Below are 15,217 nucleotides of genomic sequence, written 5' to 3'. Positions count from 1 at the left end.
TGGACAAGATTTGAGGCTTCCTTTTATGCAATTTCTTTATTTTTCTGTCATCTCCCTATTTTTAAATATTAATTTACGAGATGTTTTTGAATTCAATCTATATTTGGTAATTTCTACTAAAAAAGGTCTGTAATATGGATAAAAATAAAGTTGAGACACTTTTTAACGTGTTATAAAAATAAAATAAAAGAAAAGGTAAAGGAAGGCGTGAGGGATGCCATTGCCAATTATTGATTAGCAAAGGAGCTCTAATAACGTGCCTTGATAGAAGCAAATGCTACAATTCTGAGTGGGAATTTCATCTAATATTCACCTGCATATGCCTTGAAGAATCTGACAAGCTCACCACCACCATACAATGAGCATGAATATTCCTATTCCCATTCCCACCTATAAACAACTGTAACCCTTAAAATCCCAAAAACCTAATAAATCAGCAAGAACTTGTTCTAGTTGATCATGCCCTACTCAATTATTTTTCCTTTCTTTTCTTTTTTTAAGTCGAGAAATTCTGAAGAAAAGTAAAAAAGGAGGTATAGAATACAAGACAGGCATGGCCATGATAAAACTAGTAGCCCAGGAGCAGGTCACTACTGATTGATTAGCCAAGCACAGCTGAATTAGCGTCCTAACAATTATTAACTCAGTGATCATTGATCAACCAACCAACAGACTCTATGAGCTTTCTAGTACTACGCCAGCACACAGAAGCATGCACTAGGCCACTGGCCATGAGTGTTTAGATTAGTGTTGGAAATTGGAAGTAGGAGAAGTCAAATACAGAATCATAGTGGGACGTCAATTGTATTCCTACCTAAATAGAAAAAGGAAAGGAACCCAACTGATAGTTGATGCGACCAAAACCAATGACATTATCAGCAAAAAAGGACCCACTTTTCTTAACATGGTTTTAGACTTATCCAGGAACTCCATCATCTGTTTGGGCATGAAGCATCCTAAAATTCTTTCTTTTGTTAGGTTCTTTAAGTTCTCCACATGCTGTAAGCTACTAACTAAAGTAGACGAATCGAACCAAGTAGATCGAATTTCCACATATAAGAAATGAAAGAAACCATCAAATGGAAAATAATTCGCAAAAGCCATCAATTCTTTCCTCATTTCCACTGGTTCCATTATGTTCAACAGGAATTTACACATTCTAGAAAAGGTTTCAGAGTTAAAGAGCACTCGCTCTCTCTATCTCTCTCTCTTTCTCTCTCTCTGAGACTTCATCCCTCACTCTACACAGGCTCCATTAACCACTTGAAAAGAGCAGGAAAAAAAAAAAAAAAAAGAGGGTTAAATTCTCATCTCACGTGCCCTCTTTGATGATCAAACTGAGATACATGAATTAGCTCCTAAGAAAAGCTTATACGGGAAGCTCGATCATAAAGACAACCAAGTACAATCTTCACACATCACGGCCCCCCTGACTCTCGAGCACGAAACCAAAAAATCCAACAAAAAAAGAGGATTTTAGTGATCAAATATTATCATGGGATTTCAAAAGTGCAATTTTGAAAAGCAGTGGTTTTAGCCACGCCTAATTCCCATGAAGTAATTGAAGTCATGGTGCTGGACCCTCAGTTGCTTTAGCCATGAATCTGCCACGCTAAAAAGTGAAACCAGCCTCTCTTGGTCCCGGCCACAATTTCCTGAGATCCATACATTTCCTTGCATCTTGTAAGTGGCTAAACCAAATGGGGGCAGAGAGATGCTTTCCCCTTCCTTTCGTTTCCTTTCAGGACTATCAATGTCATCATCTAGATCCATATCTGAATAGACCAGCAAAAATACATACATACGATATAAGAACCAAATATTGTTGGTGGGTATAAGCATATAATTTAATAAAGGTGAAAAAGAAAGTGAATACAGCAAATTGAAGCGACAAGAGCACCTTGAAAAGATGAAGAGAGGGTATGGTATGTGAGGAAGCATGTTGACAAGTCCTTTATGGTTCTTCCCATGGGAATGTGATAGATAGGGTACCTGAATATAAATTGACAGCAAAGAATTCATTGTTGCTATGTATGCCTTCTGAATTAATATAAAGATGCACATGTTTGTGAAAATAAACAATAACTATAAAAGGTATGTAACTCTTATTAAGAGGCTACATGCAAGGCTATAAAATATCTACTACAGAACTGAACAGCAGAACAAAAATACACCATGTGAAATGTTGGATATCATGCATTTTTATATACTAACTTCGTTTCATTATAATTCATCTATATTTGACTGTGTATGAAGGGAGAGAGAGAGACAAACCAAGCCACAGCCATCCAACTAGCTGGCGAAAGATCCACACTGCGCAATGACATCAAGCCTGGGTATCTTTCAGCCAATCCATTAATCTAAAAGTAAAATTCCAAGAAAGTGTTAATAGAATCCCATTACTTTAATACTAAAAAGGGAACATATGGAATTTGATGTAAATATGGTCACAATATACTGTATCAATTTGCTAAATGATCTCAAGGATTCTTCTTCCAAACAACAGTAAAAGTTACAAGACAATATCGGATCAAATGCAAGAAAATATGCTCATAAGTTATTATAATGAAATTAAAAATGGAAAAGGATGAATCGAGTATATCATATAGAAGTGATTACACATCAAACACATATATTTTACAAACTATAAATAAAAAAGCAAGTAATTCCTTGTTCAAAAGTCAAAAGTTTCATTTATCTTTATCAAATGCCTATCATGAAAAGAATTTAGATAGATTCTTGACCAAACTATAGATGTTATCTCCAATCCTATCAATCTTTTATTTTATACTGGACAAAATCTTGGCAAAACAAGGCAGATGACAAGCTAATGAAAGTATACCAACATCAAATTGAAAAACTCCAAGTAATTGTTAAAGACTAGAAAAAAAAAAATTATAATAAAATAAACCAACAATGGTACCTTATCCATCAAAGGAACTCTTCCATAAGGAGTTGATCTCTCAAAATACTGAAAATATAGGTGGCCTAATCGATCATTGAGACGCCAATGGTTGTCTTGCTCAAATCCTCCTTCCTCAGAAGAGCATCCATCCCACCTCCATAATTTATCACTCTCACTCTCATCACTGCAAGAATCACTAAATGAATCCCTGGTCTCGCCATCACCAGATTCAATCTCGTCCCTACAAAAAACAACCATTCCAATGTTACTTTCTTCAATACAACAACCACAAATAAACCCTCAAAATTACATAAGCCATCAATAAGTTCGTTTCTTGGCAATATTTGAAAAATTCATAAAATCTATGCCCAATCTGCAAATGAACATCAATGGTGTGCAATTCATAATCAAAAATCAAAAAAAAAAAAAATTCAAGAAAAAATTATCAAGGTAATTGCAATTTCATTCAATCAAGAAAAGGCTGTACAGGCACCTGAAACCATTGAGAGAGGAATTGCTAGTGAAAATTTGGATGGCAGAGAGATAAGGAACATAGTACTGAACTAAAGTTTCACCATTATTCAAAGCAATAGGAACACCGGCACCATAAGCACTCCATTCATCAAAACAATTCCAAAGATCACCCAATGTAAAATATTCAACTGTATCTCTTTCCCATGGGTGCCATAAACGGTTCAAATTCCTAATCTCTGTCTGCAATCAAGAAACACACGGAACACAACATAAGAATAAAAAACAACCCAAGAAACAGAATATCATAAATTAGGAAACCAAACAAAGAAAATTTAACAAGAAAAAAAAAAAACACACCTTTGGAAGGAATTGAGATGGGACTAATGGGGTTGTGCAATGAAGGAAACAATCAAGGTTTGATTGCGCTGACCCCTTGTCAAAGATCATGTTTCTTTTCATATGATACAGAGAGAGATAGAGATATACAGAGAGAAGGGGAGAAAGAAAGGAGAGAAATATAAGTTTCCCTCCCAACCCAGAAAAGAAAAGAAACAAAAAAATAAACAGAGGAAAGCAGAGAAAGAGAAAGAAGAGAGAGAGAGAGAGAGAAAAGAGAAATTATCGGGATTTGATTTCCTTATTAGAGATGGAAAAGAAAGAAAATAAAAGAAAACAAGTGACGAGGAGAAACAGAAATGCAAGGAGACTTCTATTTTTTGACGTTTGGACAGCTAAATTATATATAAAATTAAAAACTCAAAATAAAGAAATTATCTTTTTTTTTTTTTTTTATCTCTCTGTTTGAAAGATAAAGTCTTTGGCTGGTAAAATTAGCAATGATGTCAAAATCCAGCAAAACCAGTGATTGCTGCAATTTCCGGAGAAAAGAAAATCAATTCAAAGAAAGAAAGTGATGTGCTGTTTCTTGCTTCTACTCTGTTTTAAGCTTTTCCTTTCTTTCTTCTTGTGCTCTAAACTTAAAGAAAACTCAATATTTCCCTCCACTAATCATCTGCTTTGATCAGTATTCAAGAAATCAAAATTCAACGTTAATTCTTGAAGTTAAATCAAGAAAACCCACAAAGCAAAACAGACATCTGAAGGCAAATAAAGCTCCAAGAAAATCAAGAAATGCAATAGAAACTCTCTTTTCTTCTTTGTTTTCCTTTCTATTGTCTTTTCAACAGAAATCCACAGTTGCTGTGCTAAAGATTGGATATTTAGTGGAAGAATTTCTAGCGTGGAAATCAGAACTACAATTCTTTATTTTTTTAACAGAAAAATGATAAAAGGAATCAACTTTCCAAGAAAAAAAAAACAGAGCTATATCCAAGAAACAAACAGAATACCCCAGTGAAGAAAAACAAAAGAAAATAAAAGCATCAAGATTTAGAACAAAAACAGAGCTTTTGGTTTTGGTTTCTAGAAAGATCAAATAAGCAGTTTCTGTTTTTTTTTTTTTTTTTAAAAGGGAAGAATATTGATACCCACTCAAAAATATTTATAAACACTCATCTGTCTCTCTCTCTTGTGTATTTCATAGTCACATTTCTTTTTTTCCCTTTTCTTTTTGGGTCTTGTTGCTTTTCTTTCTTTAATTTCTTTGATGATTTTTGTTAGTAATTGTAATGCAGTGAGGTGGATTTTAATGGGTACTGGGTCCATGGCTTTGAACCCTTCAATTAATAAACTGAGAGATTATTATTTATTACTTTCTACAGTCTTTAAGAATTTAATCCGACTGATCTCAGCATGCATATTTCTATGATTTTTATTATTAATTATCTCTAATATGCTTTTAATTCGCTCAATATTTGGATATCATTTTATTAGTATGTGTTGTAATATAGAAGATTAGTCCAATACTAACAAAGCCAGCTTAGCATTAACCTCAGCTTTTAATCTTTTTAATTTTATTTTTGAGAATGAGCTTTTAGGTATAAATCAGTTCTGCTTTTTATGATTATAGAAAGAAAAAAAAAATATTAAACAGACCCACAAAAATAAATATCTGATTGGTGAGTGGAGATTAATTTTGAGAAATTTGCAATAAAAAGTAAAAAAGATAATGACATGTTTGAAAATTAAACTCTTATTTAACTGAACCAATATTGATGACACTAACATACCACCCAAACTAAAGTAGCATTAATGGATAAGTTTGAGTTTTAACTATGGCCTTATCCATTAATTTAATTTACTATTATCTTTAATTAATAGTGTTTTGTTTTTTTTGGTAGATTATATTTTTCAGGGACAATTAAAATCGAAAATTTATTAATATGGATCGCTCAAATCTCAATGCTAAAAATTGCAAGCTACTAATATCATAATTAATTATTATAAGAATATTAATATAAATAGAATAGGAAAATGCTGGTGTTTTGTCTGGCAGTTGTTATAGATAAATGAAAAGGTCTACCGGTGGTGGTGTGGTGGTGACAGAAGCGCGTGAATGAAACAGTACGATTATGAATAATAAAACGGCAGCGTAACATTTAGGATGCCTCCTGCCTGCAACTGCAATTCACTAACTACAACCTGACTTTTCCATCTTTGTCTCTTTCACCATTTTATTTACATTTATTTTTCCAATACATTTTTTTAATAAAAAGAAAAAAAGAAAATTCCATAATCAGTGTTTTAAACCGGCTGAATCAGTGGAATAGTTGATCAACCAATTTGATAACATCTTCTAATTTTAATTTTTTTTTTTTTAATGTTCTGCAACCAATCGGTAAATCTAGTTAAATGTAATTTGATTTGGATTGTTATTTTATTAGACTGACCATCAATTCTCAGTACTGATTAGTCCAATCATTTTCATATGCACTGACCATAAATGAAATGGTAAAACTGCTTCTGGATGTATTAGATCAACTACTCTTAGTGACATACTTGATATAAGACACAAGGCCGAACACCTAAAGAAAAAAAAATATTCATCAATTTTTAACTATTCCATAATTTTTTTTTTTTTTTTTTTTTGTTATCTGAATGTATGAATTTATAAATTTTATAATTGATGGAATGAATTCGTAATAAAAAATAAATATTGCAATTTATGTATTTTAACCATTAATAATGTCAAATTATGTATTTTTATTTTTAATAATATCAAATTAAAATAATGGTGTTAAATTAATTAAAATAAAGAAATATTTTCATTTTTGAATAAGATACAACTTTTATTAATAGTTAACTAATAATACAATATAAAAAAGAACAAATACACTTATAGTATTTTCTTTTATTAAACTTTATATATAGCAAAGAATATCATTATATTATGGAAGCATAAAAAAAAAAGTTAATTATAATTTGATATACTACGAGTTTCATAATAATATATAACAAATTAAAAAACTCTTGAAATTAGAAATTTCTTTCATTGTTTTACAATAATTTAAATTGAGATATTTAAAGATTATATAGCAATAATAAATTAGTTAATAAGTAAAATAAATTATATTTAAACTATTGACACTTGAAATATTTAATAAGTATATTTTAGTAAAAAAGTTATAATATCAACAAAAAAAAAAAGTTACTTTTAATCTCAAATAAGAAATTCCAATTGGTCGATATATATATATCATCAGAATCACAACGGAGTAAAGAGAAAAGAAGAAAAATTTATGATTGATTGTGGAGAAAAGAACACGTGGAAGTGGAAATATAGTACGGCATGGCGCCATCTCAATACAATAATCCTGTGGGTCCTCCACTTTGACTATTTGTTTGTTTCCGGGTCCCATATATTAATTTTAATCAATTAATATGTTATCCCATTTTTCTTTTCCCGCTTATTATTTATTTTTCCATTATCAAGTTTCTTTTTTCTGAAAATAAAAAATTTCAAGATTAGAGATAACTTAAGAGTAAAAGCATTTCTTACCGTTTTATTATAAAAAATATTTAAATATAAAATAAAATATTCTATTTAAATTCAATGAACGTTTCATATTTTATTTTTATTTTTATTTTTATAAATATTAATAAATTTATTTTATAACTATAAAAAAATTAAAAATATTAATTAATTAAGTGCATATCAGCTTATAATACATTTATAATATTAAATATGAAATAGAGAATGAAATTTGACTCTCTATATAAAAAAATCAAATCAAATCTCTATTTTATATTTAAAAATAAAAAATATATTAAATTATTTTATTATATGACTTTTTAAAATAAATATATTAACATACATAAACAATACATTAAATAACGCTATTTAACCTTATAGTACAATTAATAACATGTATTTTTGCTTTATAATTACAAAATAATGTTGATAAATAAAATAATATTATATATAATTTATTTCATAATCAAATTAAAAAATATAAACAAGTTTATAATATGTATTAACTTATTTTAAATCATATTGATAATTAGATTCAAATTAAAATTGATTTATAATGACTCTTCCATATTTTTTTATTTTCAATATTTGAGCTTATGAATTTCTTACATATGTATTAAATTGATAAGAAAGAGTTTTAGATTTGATACTATTTTTTGATAATTTGGAATAATAATTATTTGATAATTAGGACTTTTAAGTTTGGTTATTATTGGTCAACTAGCATAAATATAAACCACAGAGAGAGTGAAGAAAATCTGTAAAGTCATTCTCAAAAAAATTTGATTTTGACAATTCTTGAATAAAGCATCATTGATTTTTATTTTTTTCCAAAACTTTCTGACCTCAATAATATCTTAATTCTTAATTTAATGCCAGCCTAAATTTGTTGTGATTTGGCACCAATGCTACTTGCTAAATTAAATTGGTCATAATATCTTTTCCCAATACATGGATTTTGATACATTTTATTTGATTTATGAGATTAAGACATAAACATTTCAGTATTGATCAGATGATTTTTCTTTTAAGAAGCAAATATAAAAGAGCTCCATATATATAAAAGTAAAAAAAATATATATATATATATATATATATATATATATATATATATATATATATATATTTTAAATAGCAAACACTATTTAATCTTTCATTCTGTTGATAATTTTGTAAACAAAATAGAAAGAAGATAATAAAACCATTAATATGTATATTTTTTATATTTTAAATGATACACATCTTTATAAATCGTATTTAATTCAGTATTTTCATTGATTTTATATTTATATAGTAATTTTAAACTATAAATTGATTGTTTTAATTTTCTCTTCTTGTCTATATATTTTCTTTTATTTTATATAAGAAGAACTTTCATTTATTCAATGAAACTAAAAATAGAGAAAAAAAAGGACATATTCTATTTCCTTCAATCTTGAAAGAATAAAATAAAGTTTCAACCTATTTCTTATTCCACAAATTTAACCAATTCTTCATTATTCACCGACAAAACACACAAAAACCAAATTTTAAGAAGAAAAAAAATATTGTAAGAAAACTTACTAGCAATCATAGAGCTGATTTAAGAAATTTTCAACCTAAATATCATAACGTATTTGAACATTTTAAAAAGAAATTTGAGAAAAGAATTTAAAAAGATGAAAATTATTTTAATTATTGATCGGTCCAAATTTAATTAGTATTTTAAATGACAATTAATTATTTTGTTGCCAGTTGTCATATTATATCATTTCTAAAAGTATTAGCCTATAAAAAGTGAGAAATAAGAGAATAAGAAAGAAAATAAATAAATAAATGTTAATTGGAGTAGAAAACAACAAAACAAATGCTTATCACATGTTCATACTTGTGATGACTTAGATTTTTTGTTTTGTCCATTTTCTCAGATCAAATTCACAGTCCCCACAAATAAAATTATCCACAGAGAGAGAGAGAGAGAGAGAGAGAGAGAGAGAGAGAGAGAGAGAGGGAGAGGGTCCATTTATTTGTATGCTTTTGGATATATTATTTTTGCACCACATCTTATTAATATTTTCTTTAATTTTTTTCTGTATATAAATATTTCTGGCACCAAATTAAATTCCAAAATAAATTAAAGATACATAAACAAATAAAAAGTGCTGGAGAAATCCAAAAGAACTGTGATCTTAGAAAATGTAAACACAAGTTCTTGAATCCACCTCTTTTGAAGTGACTGTAAGTTATGCGGAAGAGATCAATACGTTTGCTGGATTCTTTTAAAATAAATTAAAATAATTAAAGAACATAAAAAGGTGGCAAAAGTTCAGAAGGAGTTATCATCAATCATCTCTTTGTCCCATGCACGTGCAAATTATTGCTCAAAACATGTGCATGGTTCAAAAACTATGCATACATATACATAGTTGTTTTCCTTTGATTTGAACAACTATGTTTTGGGTCTGATTTTTGTGTATACTTATCATTAAAATCTTTTTTCTCAATGCTTGGCATAGATGTGTTATCGCTGAATCGGATTGTTTATCTTTGACTCGCTGATGAGTAAGGATATCACTAAGCTTCGATTAAGTTGGTGTTGGAGCAATGGGCTTGAGTTCCATCTAAGTTGGCCATCACTTGACGAACATTTCGCGTCGATTAAGAATTGATATTGTCAATCTTGATAGAACTCAATTACTTTCTACTTTTTCTTTGAAAGAAAAAAAGAAGAAACCAAAAAAAAGATGCTTCATGTCATGTGAAGAGGCAAAACTTTGCCGGAAAAAGAAGAAAGAAGCGGAAGGATATCGAAAAAAGGTAAAATGCATGTGAGAAAAAAGACCCAGTTGTACTATTTTTGGTTTTGATGAGAGGATAAATGAAGTAAGGTGGAGATGTGGTGAGCAGACCTAAAATTGGATTTATGATGAAACTACAGACGGACCACTTGAAAATCCTCAAATAACAACACTGTCACGCAAGCTTTTATAATCAGGCTAAGACAGATTAAGCAATCCCTCTATATGGTATTGTCCCATGGATTTAAAATTATGTTCCAGCTTCAGTCCTTCCTGTTCTCAGCAAAGGAAGAAGGCTCTTTTTCTTTGTAAACCTAGTCACTTGTCCACAGTAAAGACTTAAGAAGTAACATGCACATCTTAATCTAGCCATATCTTGACATTTTGATGAAGAAGAAGAAGAAGAAGAAGAAGAAGAAGAAAAAAGGGGGTCAACTTTTGTATAGTGTATTCTGCCTCATTTATTTTATTTTATTTTATCTTTTGAGAAGTGGTATGTTGACAATTTGACATTGATGCTGAAATTAATGAATCAGCAAGAGAAATTCCTCTTCTATTTATAGATTGGCCCGTACAATTTAATGTATGAATAAATATCCATTTGTGGATTAAGCAAAACCACATATTTTATCCATGTGGCTATCTCATTTCTGGTTTGTGGGGTCTAAAAGAAAAAAGAAAAAGTTACAAGTTAAAAGGCAGCATTAATAATATCAGTGTTATATATGTCGCCAGAAGCAAGCTAGTGGATGGCTCTGCCAGAATTATACAATTAATTTTATTCTTAATTAATTATTTTACAGATTAAGTGTATCGCCTTATAAATTGTGAATTTGACGTGTTTAAATGAATTACTCTTAATTTAAGAGTTGATATATGGACCATATAGAGACAATCAACCTCGCCTTTAATTGTTAGATTAGTAAATCATGCAGATTTATAATGTTTAATAAAAGTTTATTTTTATATTTTAAAATAAATATAAAAAAATATTTATAATTTTTCTGATGTATAATTTTAAATATGTATTCTCTTTTACACAAAAAGATATATGTTATTGCAGATCGTAATAATGAAATGTATGTCATCGTTAAAATATTTTAATTTATAAGAATTTAGTCATTTTCGCTTTGAGGAGCTATCATTATCATGTTATCTGTATTTAATAAAATAAATTTAAAGTTTATTAATTCTTAAGTTCATTATTTGACCATCAAATTGATCTCATCAAGTTAATGACTTTAAACTGCGACTTTTTATGGTCACATATCAAAATTAAGAGCTGTTAAATTTTAGTCTCGTGTTATCAAATACAAACAACATGATAATGATGATTGATTCAGTAAAAATGACTATATCTTTACGAATCGAAACTTTTAAACAATGAGAAATTTTTTTATCACGATATGTAAACATATACCTTTTTTTATTTAAAAAGAAACATACTCAAAATTATAAAATAGTGAAAGAATTTTATTTTATTTTTTCTACCATTTTCAATGGCTAATTTTGAGGGCTCTGTTAACAAAAGTTGAGTAACATTGGGGATTCTTTGCTTTATTAAAATTTAATTATTGATAGAGCAATATGTGATCAATACTGATAATAACAGAATGGTGGTGACAAGGTGGAAGTCAATTCCTCAGCAAATCTGATTAGATTAAAACTAAGAGATAATTAAGATAAAAATCAATGGAAGTGCTTTGTACATCAGGGTCCATATCCTAACAATAGTCACATTTATATCTATTCCTATATTTTTTTAAAAAAAAAAAAAAAAAAAGAAGAAGAAAAAACTGTAAGCAGCAGATAAATATGTTAGGCAAGTGCAAGAGATACTACTGGCCATTTGCCTTTGTTTATATCAACTGCCCATTATCTTTTTCTGACTTTGTTGATGAAATGTCAAACCACTAAAGATAATTAAAATTAGATTTATAATTGTTGAAAAAAAAATATATATATATATATAATATTCACTGTATACTGAATATTAATTGATTTCATACGTACACTCGAACCAGACGAAAATTTTCCATGAACAGATATCAAATGAAAACTCTCTTTATTATGCATTAATTAAGAGAGTTGATTTTGAGTAGTAGTTGGGGATTTCAGGTTGATTTAGCTACGGAAATGCTGCCACTCAATAATGTAATATGCTCAACTGTTTTTGGTTGGAGGGCCTGACTCCCATCCACTCAAAATGATCTAATCATCTCTACTCAACTAAGTGTCTTTCTTGTTTTGAATATTTAGATCATGTGAAGTTTTCTTGTGTTATTAACCATTTCCACTGAAGTTAGTAGATATGTTAATGGAGATTGTATATATTTATATACAAAATCTTGATCAGCAACTGCTTTGGAACTACGAACAGAAGACTAAACTAACAGCTCTCCTAACAGGATTGACAGCCAAAAAACACAACAACTTCTCTGATTATATATAGAAATATGGAGTGCAAAGGGTTTTTGACAGAAACCGAGAAGCAAGTACTGACAGATATATATAACCACCTTTTTACCCAACACATTAATAAGTTTCGTCAGTGCTGGCCAAAAATACCTTTGTATTTCCTAAACTTAATGAAGCTTTAATGCAAGTGACGGACATTGCGGGATCATGTGTCTGTATACAGCACCAATTAGAGAGTCGAGTTTATTAATAGTTTCATCTGTAAGATTGGAAATTTGGAAAGGGTTTTGAGTCTCTTCGTCATTGTCTATTCTATCATATTGATATGTATTTTAATTTAAATAAAGTTTGAAGTTTAAGTCTATTTCTCTTCATTTTAAAAAGTTGGTCGTAATCTTTGGATATGTATTCTAAATTCTCATTCTAAAACGTCTAATATATAATTATTTTATACGAATTATAGTATTATTACACGACTCTATTATCCTAAATTTTTTTTTTTAATTATAGATAATTAATCGATGTTATTTTAAATAATTTATTAATTATATATATCTTTTATTAATTTAGATCAACAATAATCTACATATAATTTTTATTTATTTATAAAAATTAAAATTATATAAATAAATATTATAATTATCAAATATTACTAATCAATTATAAAAATAGATAAATAATTTAATAAGTAAAAATAATATAATATAATTAATTAATAAATTAAATACTATATATAATTTGACTAATTTAATATTTTATTATATTAATAAATATTAAAATAAAAATAATATTAATCTTTATAAATTTATATAATAGGATGTGCCTGTGGTATGTTTAACAGACTCTAGATCAGTGAGAGTGAGTGCACAGTTAGCCTTGGAACAGACAAGAAGTTGGTTTCACATGCTCTAGAAAAGAGAAACTCAGAGTACGATATAGTAGGTATAATTATCACCTTTTTCTTAATACATTTCATTTTGAAATAATAAATTAAAATAATATATCACATGCTCGTAAAACCACTTCAATACTAAATTATTTTAATTATTTTAAAATTTTATTTAACAACTATATATATATTAATTTCTAAAAATTTAATTTTTTTTTATTAATTTATTAAGTCACATTATTAATTAAATACTGACTCTAATATTATATGCTAAATAATATATATAAATTTCAGAGTTGCCGCTCAATTGAAAAAAAAGAATGTTATGGTGCAATGCTAATGAAATCACATTATTTGTATTCTTCAGACCAACAGCTTCTTTGTTTCTTAATTGAGATGATGAATATATAATTACATAAAGCCTAAGCTTACTGTTTAAGCACTTTAGAGACTCTTTAAAGACCTAATATTGGTGGACCAATTTGCTTAATTAATAGATAATACACATGCTCTTTCAAATAAGTATACGAAATCTTATTTTTAAATACTATTAGAGTATGTTGCCCCTACCTATATATATAGTTAGTACTAGTAGAGCTTTTAATATACAAAGTCAAAAAACTTGATTGGCTAGCTTTGAAAAATATGCATGTTCCTAATCAAGATCTTAATACCCATATTCCAAGCATCCTCTAATTAATTAACTACGTTCTTTGATTAATTATTTAATCCCTTTAAGTTCATTAATTGCCTTCTTATACAATTCTTTCTTTGCATGTCATTTTAAACATGCAACTTTCCATAAATAAAAAAAAACAATATAAAGAAATGTTCCTTTCAACCCTCGCAAATGGGATACTTGCAAATATTAAAAAATAAGAATAAGAAGAAAATTAAATTACGCCAAAAATTAAAAAATAATTAGCAAATAATAAATAGAAAGCTTTGTAGAGGGTGTGTATCCCATGGTTGGCTTTTTATTTTCTTTTCCTTTCTGTAACTTTAGCCCATCCGGGAGTAGTCTTATATAATTAATTTGTTGCCATATATTTGATTATGTCACAAGACAATGTTTACCTATTGAATTGCAGATTCGAGCTATGATCTTATGTAGCTATTCCTAATATAATATTTTTAATGGTCGAATGAGCAACAAATGTAAAATAGTTATAATACTTGAAACAAAATTACATCTCACTCTACCATTACTTAAGCATAAAACAGTTAGAATGTATGACATTTATTCAATAACAACCGATTACAATATAGCCAAGTCATTATCATAATCTTAAACAGAAAGCTGTGAACAAAGTAACAAACATTCTACTGTTATTGGACCTAAAATGAGACCTTGAAAATGTTTGGAATTATGGACCCGAGTGTAAGGAAGTCAAACATGATTATCTCCAGAAGACCATAACGAGTAATGTTGGGCGTCTTACAGGGAAGACTTAAAAAGGAAAATACTCATTTTTGCATTTGTTCTGCCATGATTATCGGCAAGATATTGAAATTAATGGATAGCCACCATATCAGCACAGTCTTCCATTGTCATGTCTTTTTTTCTTTCTTTCTTTCTGTCTGTCTGTCTGTCTTTGATGATATTAATAGTTATCAGTTGTAGACATGACTTGATCAGCCCGATTCATGGGTATTAAGTCGTTGAAACAGGTAGCCGTGTCTAAGATGGTTTAATTGGTCTTCTTAATACACCCATGTCTTTTTCATGGAATTCTATTCTAAGTTCCATTTCTGTATGTATTTAAGAATTACTTTCTCTATATATTATTATAATTTCGCAACAGGACAACCGCAGTCTCGATTGCTTGTTTATTTGTCAAGTAACTTCCTCGTCAGTTTCTATCATTTTTATCACTTAAAAA

The 15,217-nt window shown here is 28.5% G+C and overlaps 1 protein-coding gene across 1 annotated transcript; it reads right to left on the bottom strand.

The window, feature by feature from the left end:
• Positions 1-1,087: 1,087 nt before the first annotated feature.
• Positions 1,088-4,865, bottom strand: LOC8262107. The gene is made up of 6 exons (XM_002517913.4): positions 3,737-4,865; positions 3,399-3,619; positions 2,924-3,146; positions 2,275-2,360; positions 1,901-1,992; positions 1,088-1,775 (listed from the first exon to the last, which is right to left on the bottom strand). Exons 1-6 carry the CDS (start codon positions 3,836-3,838, stop codon positions 1,534-1,536), a joined length of 966 nt encoding a protein of 321 aa, XP_002517959.2. The 5' UTR covers positions 3,839-4,865; the 3' UTR covers positions 1,088-1,533.
• Between the last annotated feature and the right edge of the window lie 10,352 nt (positions 4,866-15,217).

The sequence above is a fragment of the Ricinus communis genome, chromosome 7 (assembly GCF_019578655.1).
Source record: "Ricinus communis isolate WT05 ecotype wild-type chromosome 7, ASM1957865v1, whole genome shotgun sequence".
Lineage (NCBI taxonomy): Eukaryota > Viridiplantae > Streptophyta > Magnoliopsida > Malpighiales > Euphorbiaceae > Ricinus > Ricinus communis.
This window is presented reverse-complemented; position numbering and strand designations above follow the sequence as displayed.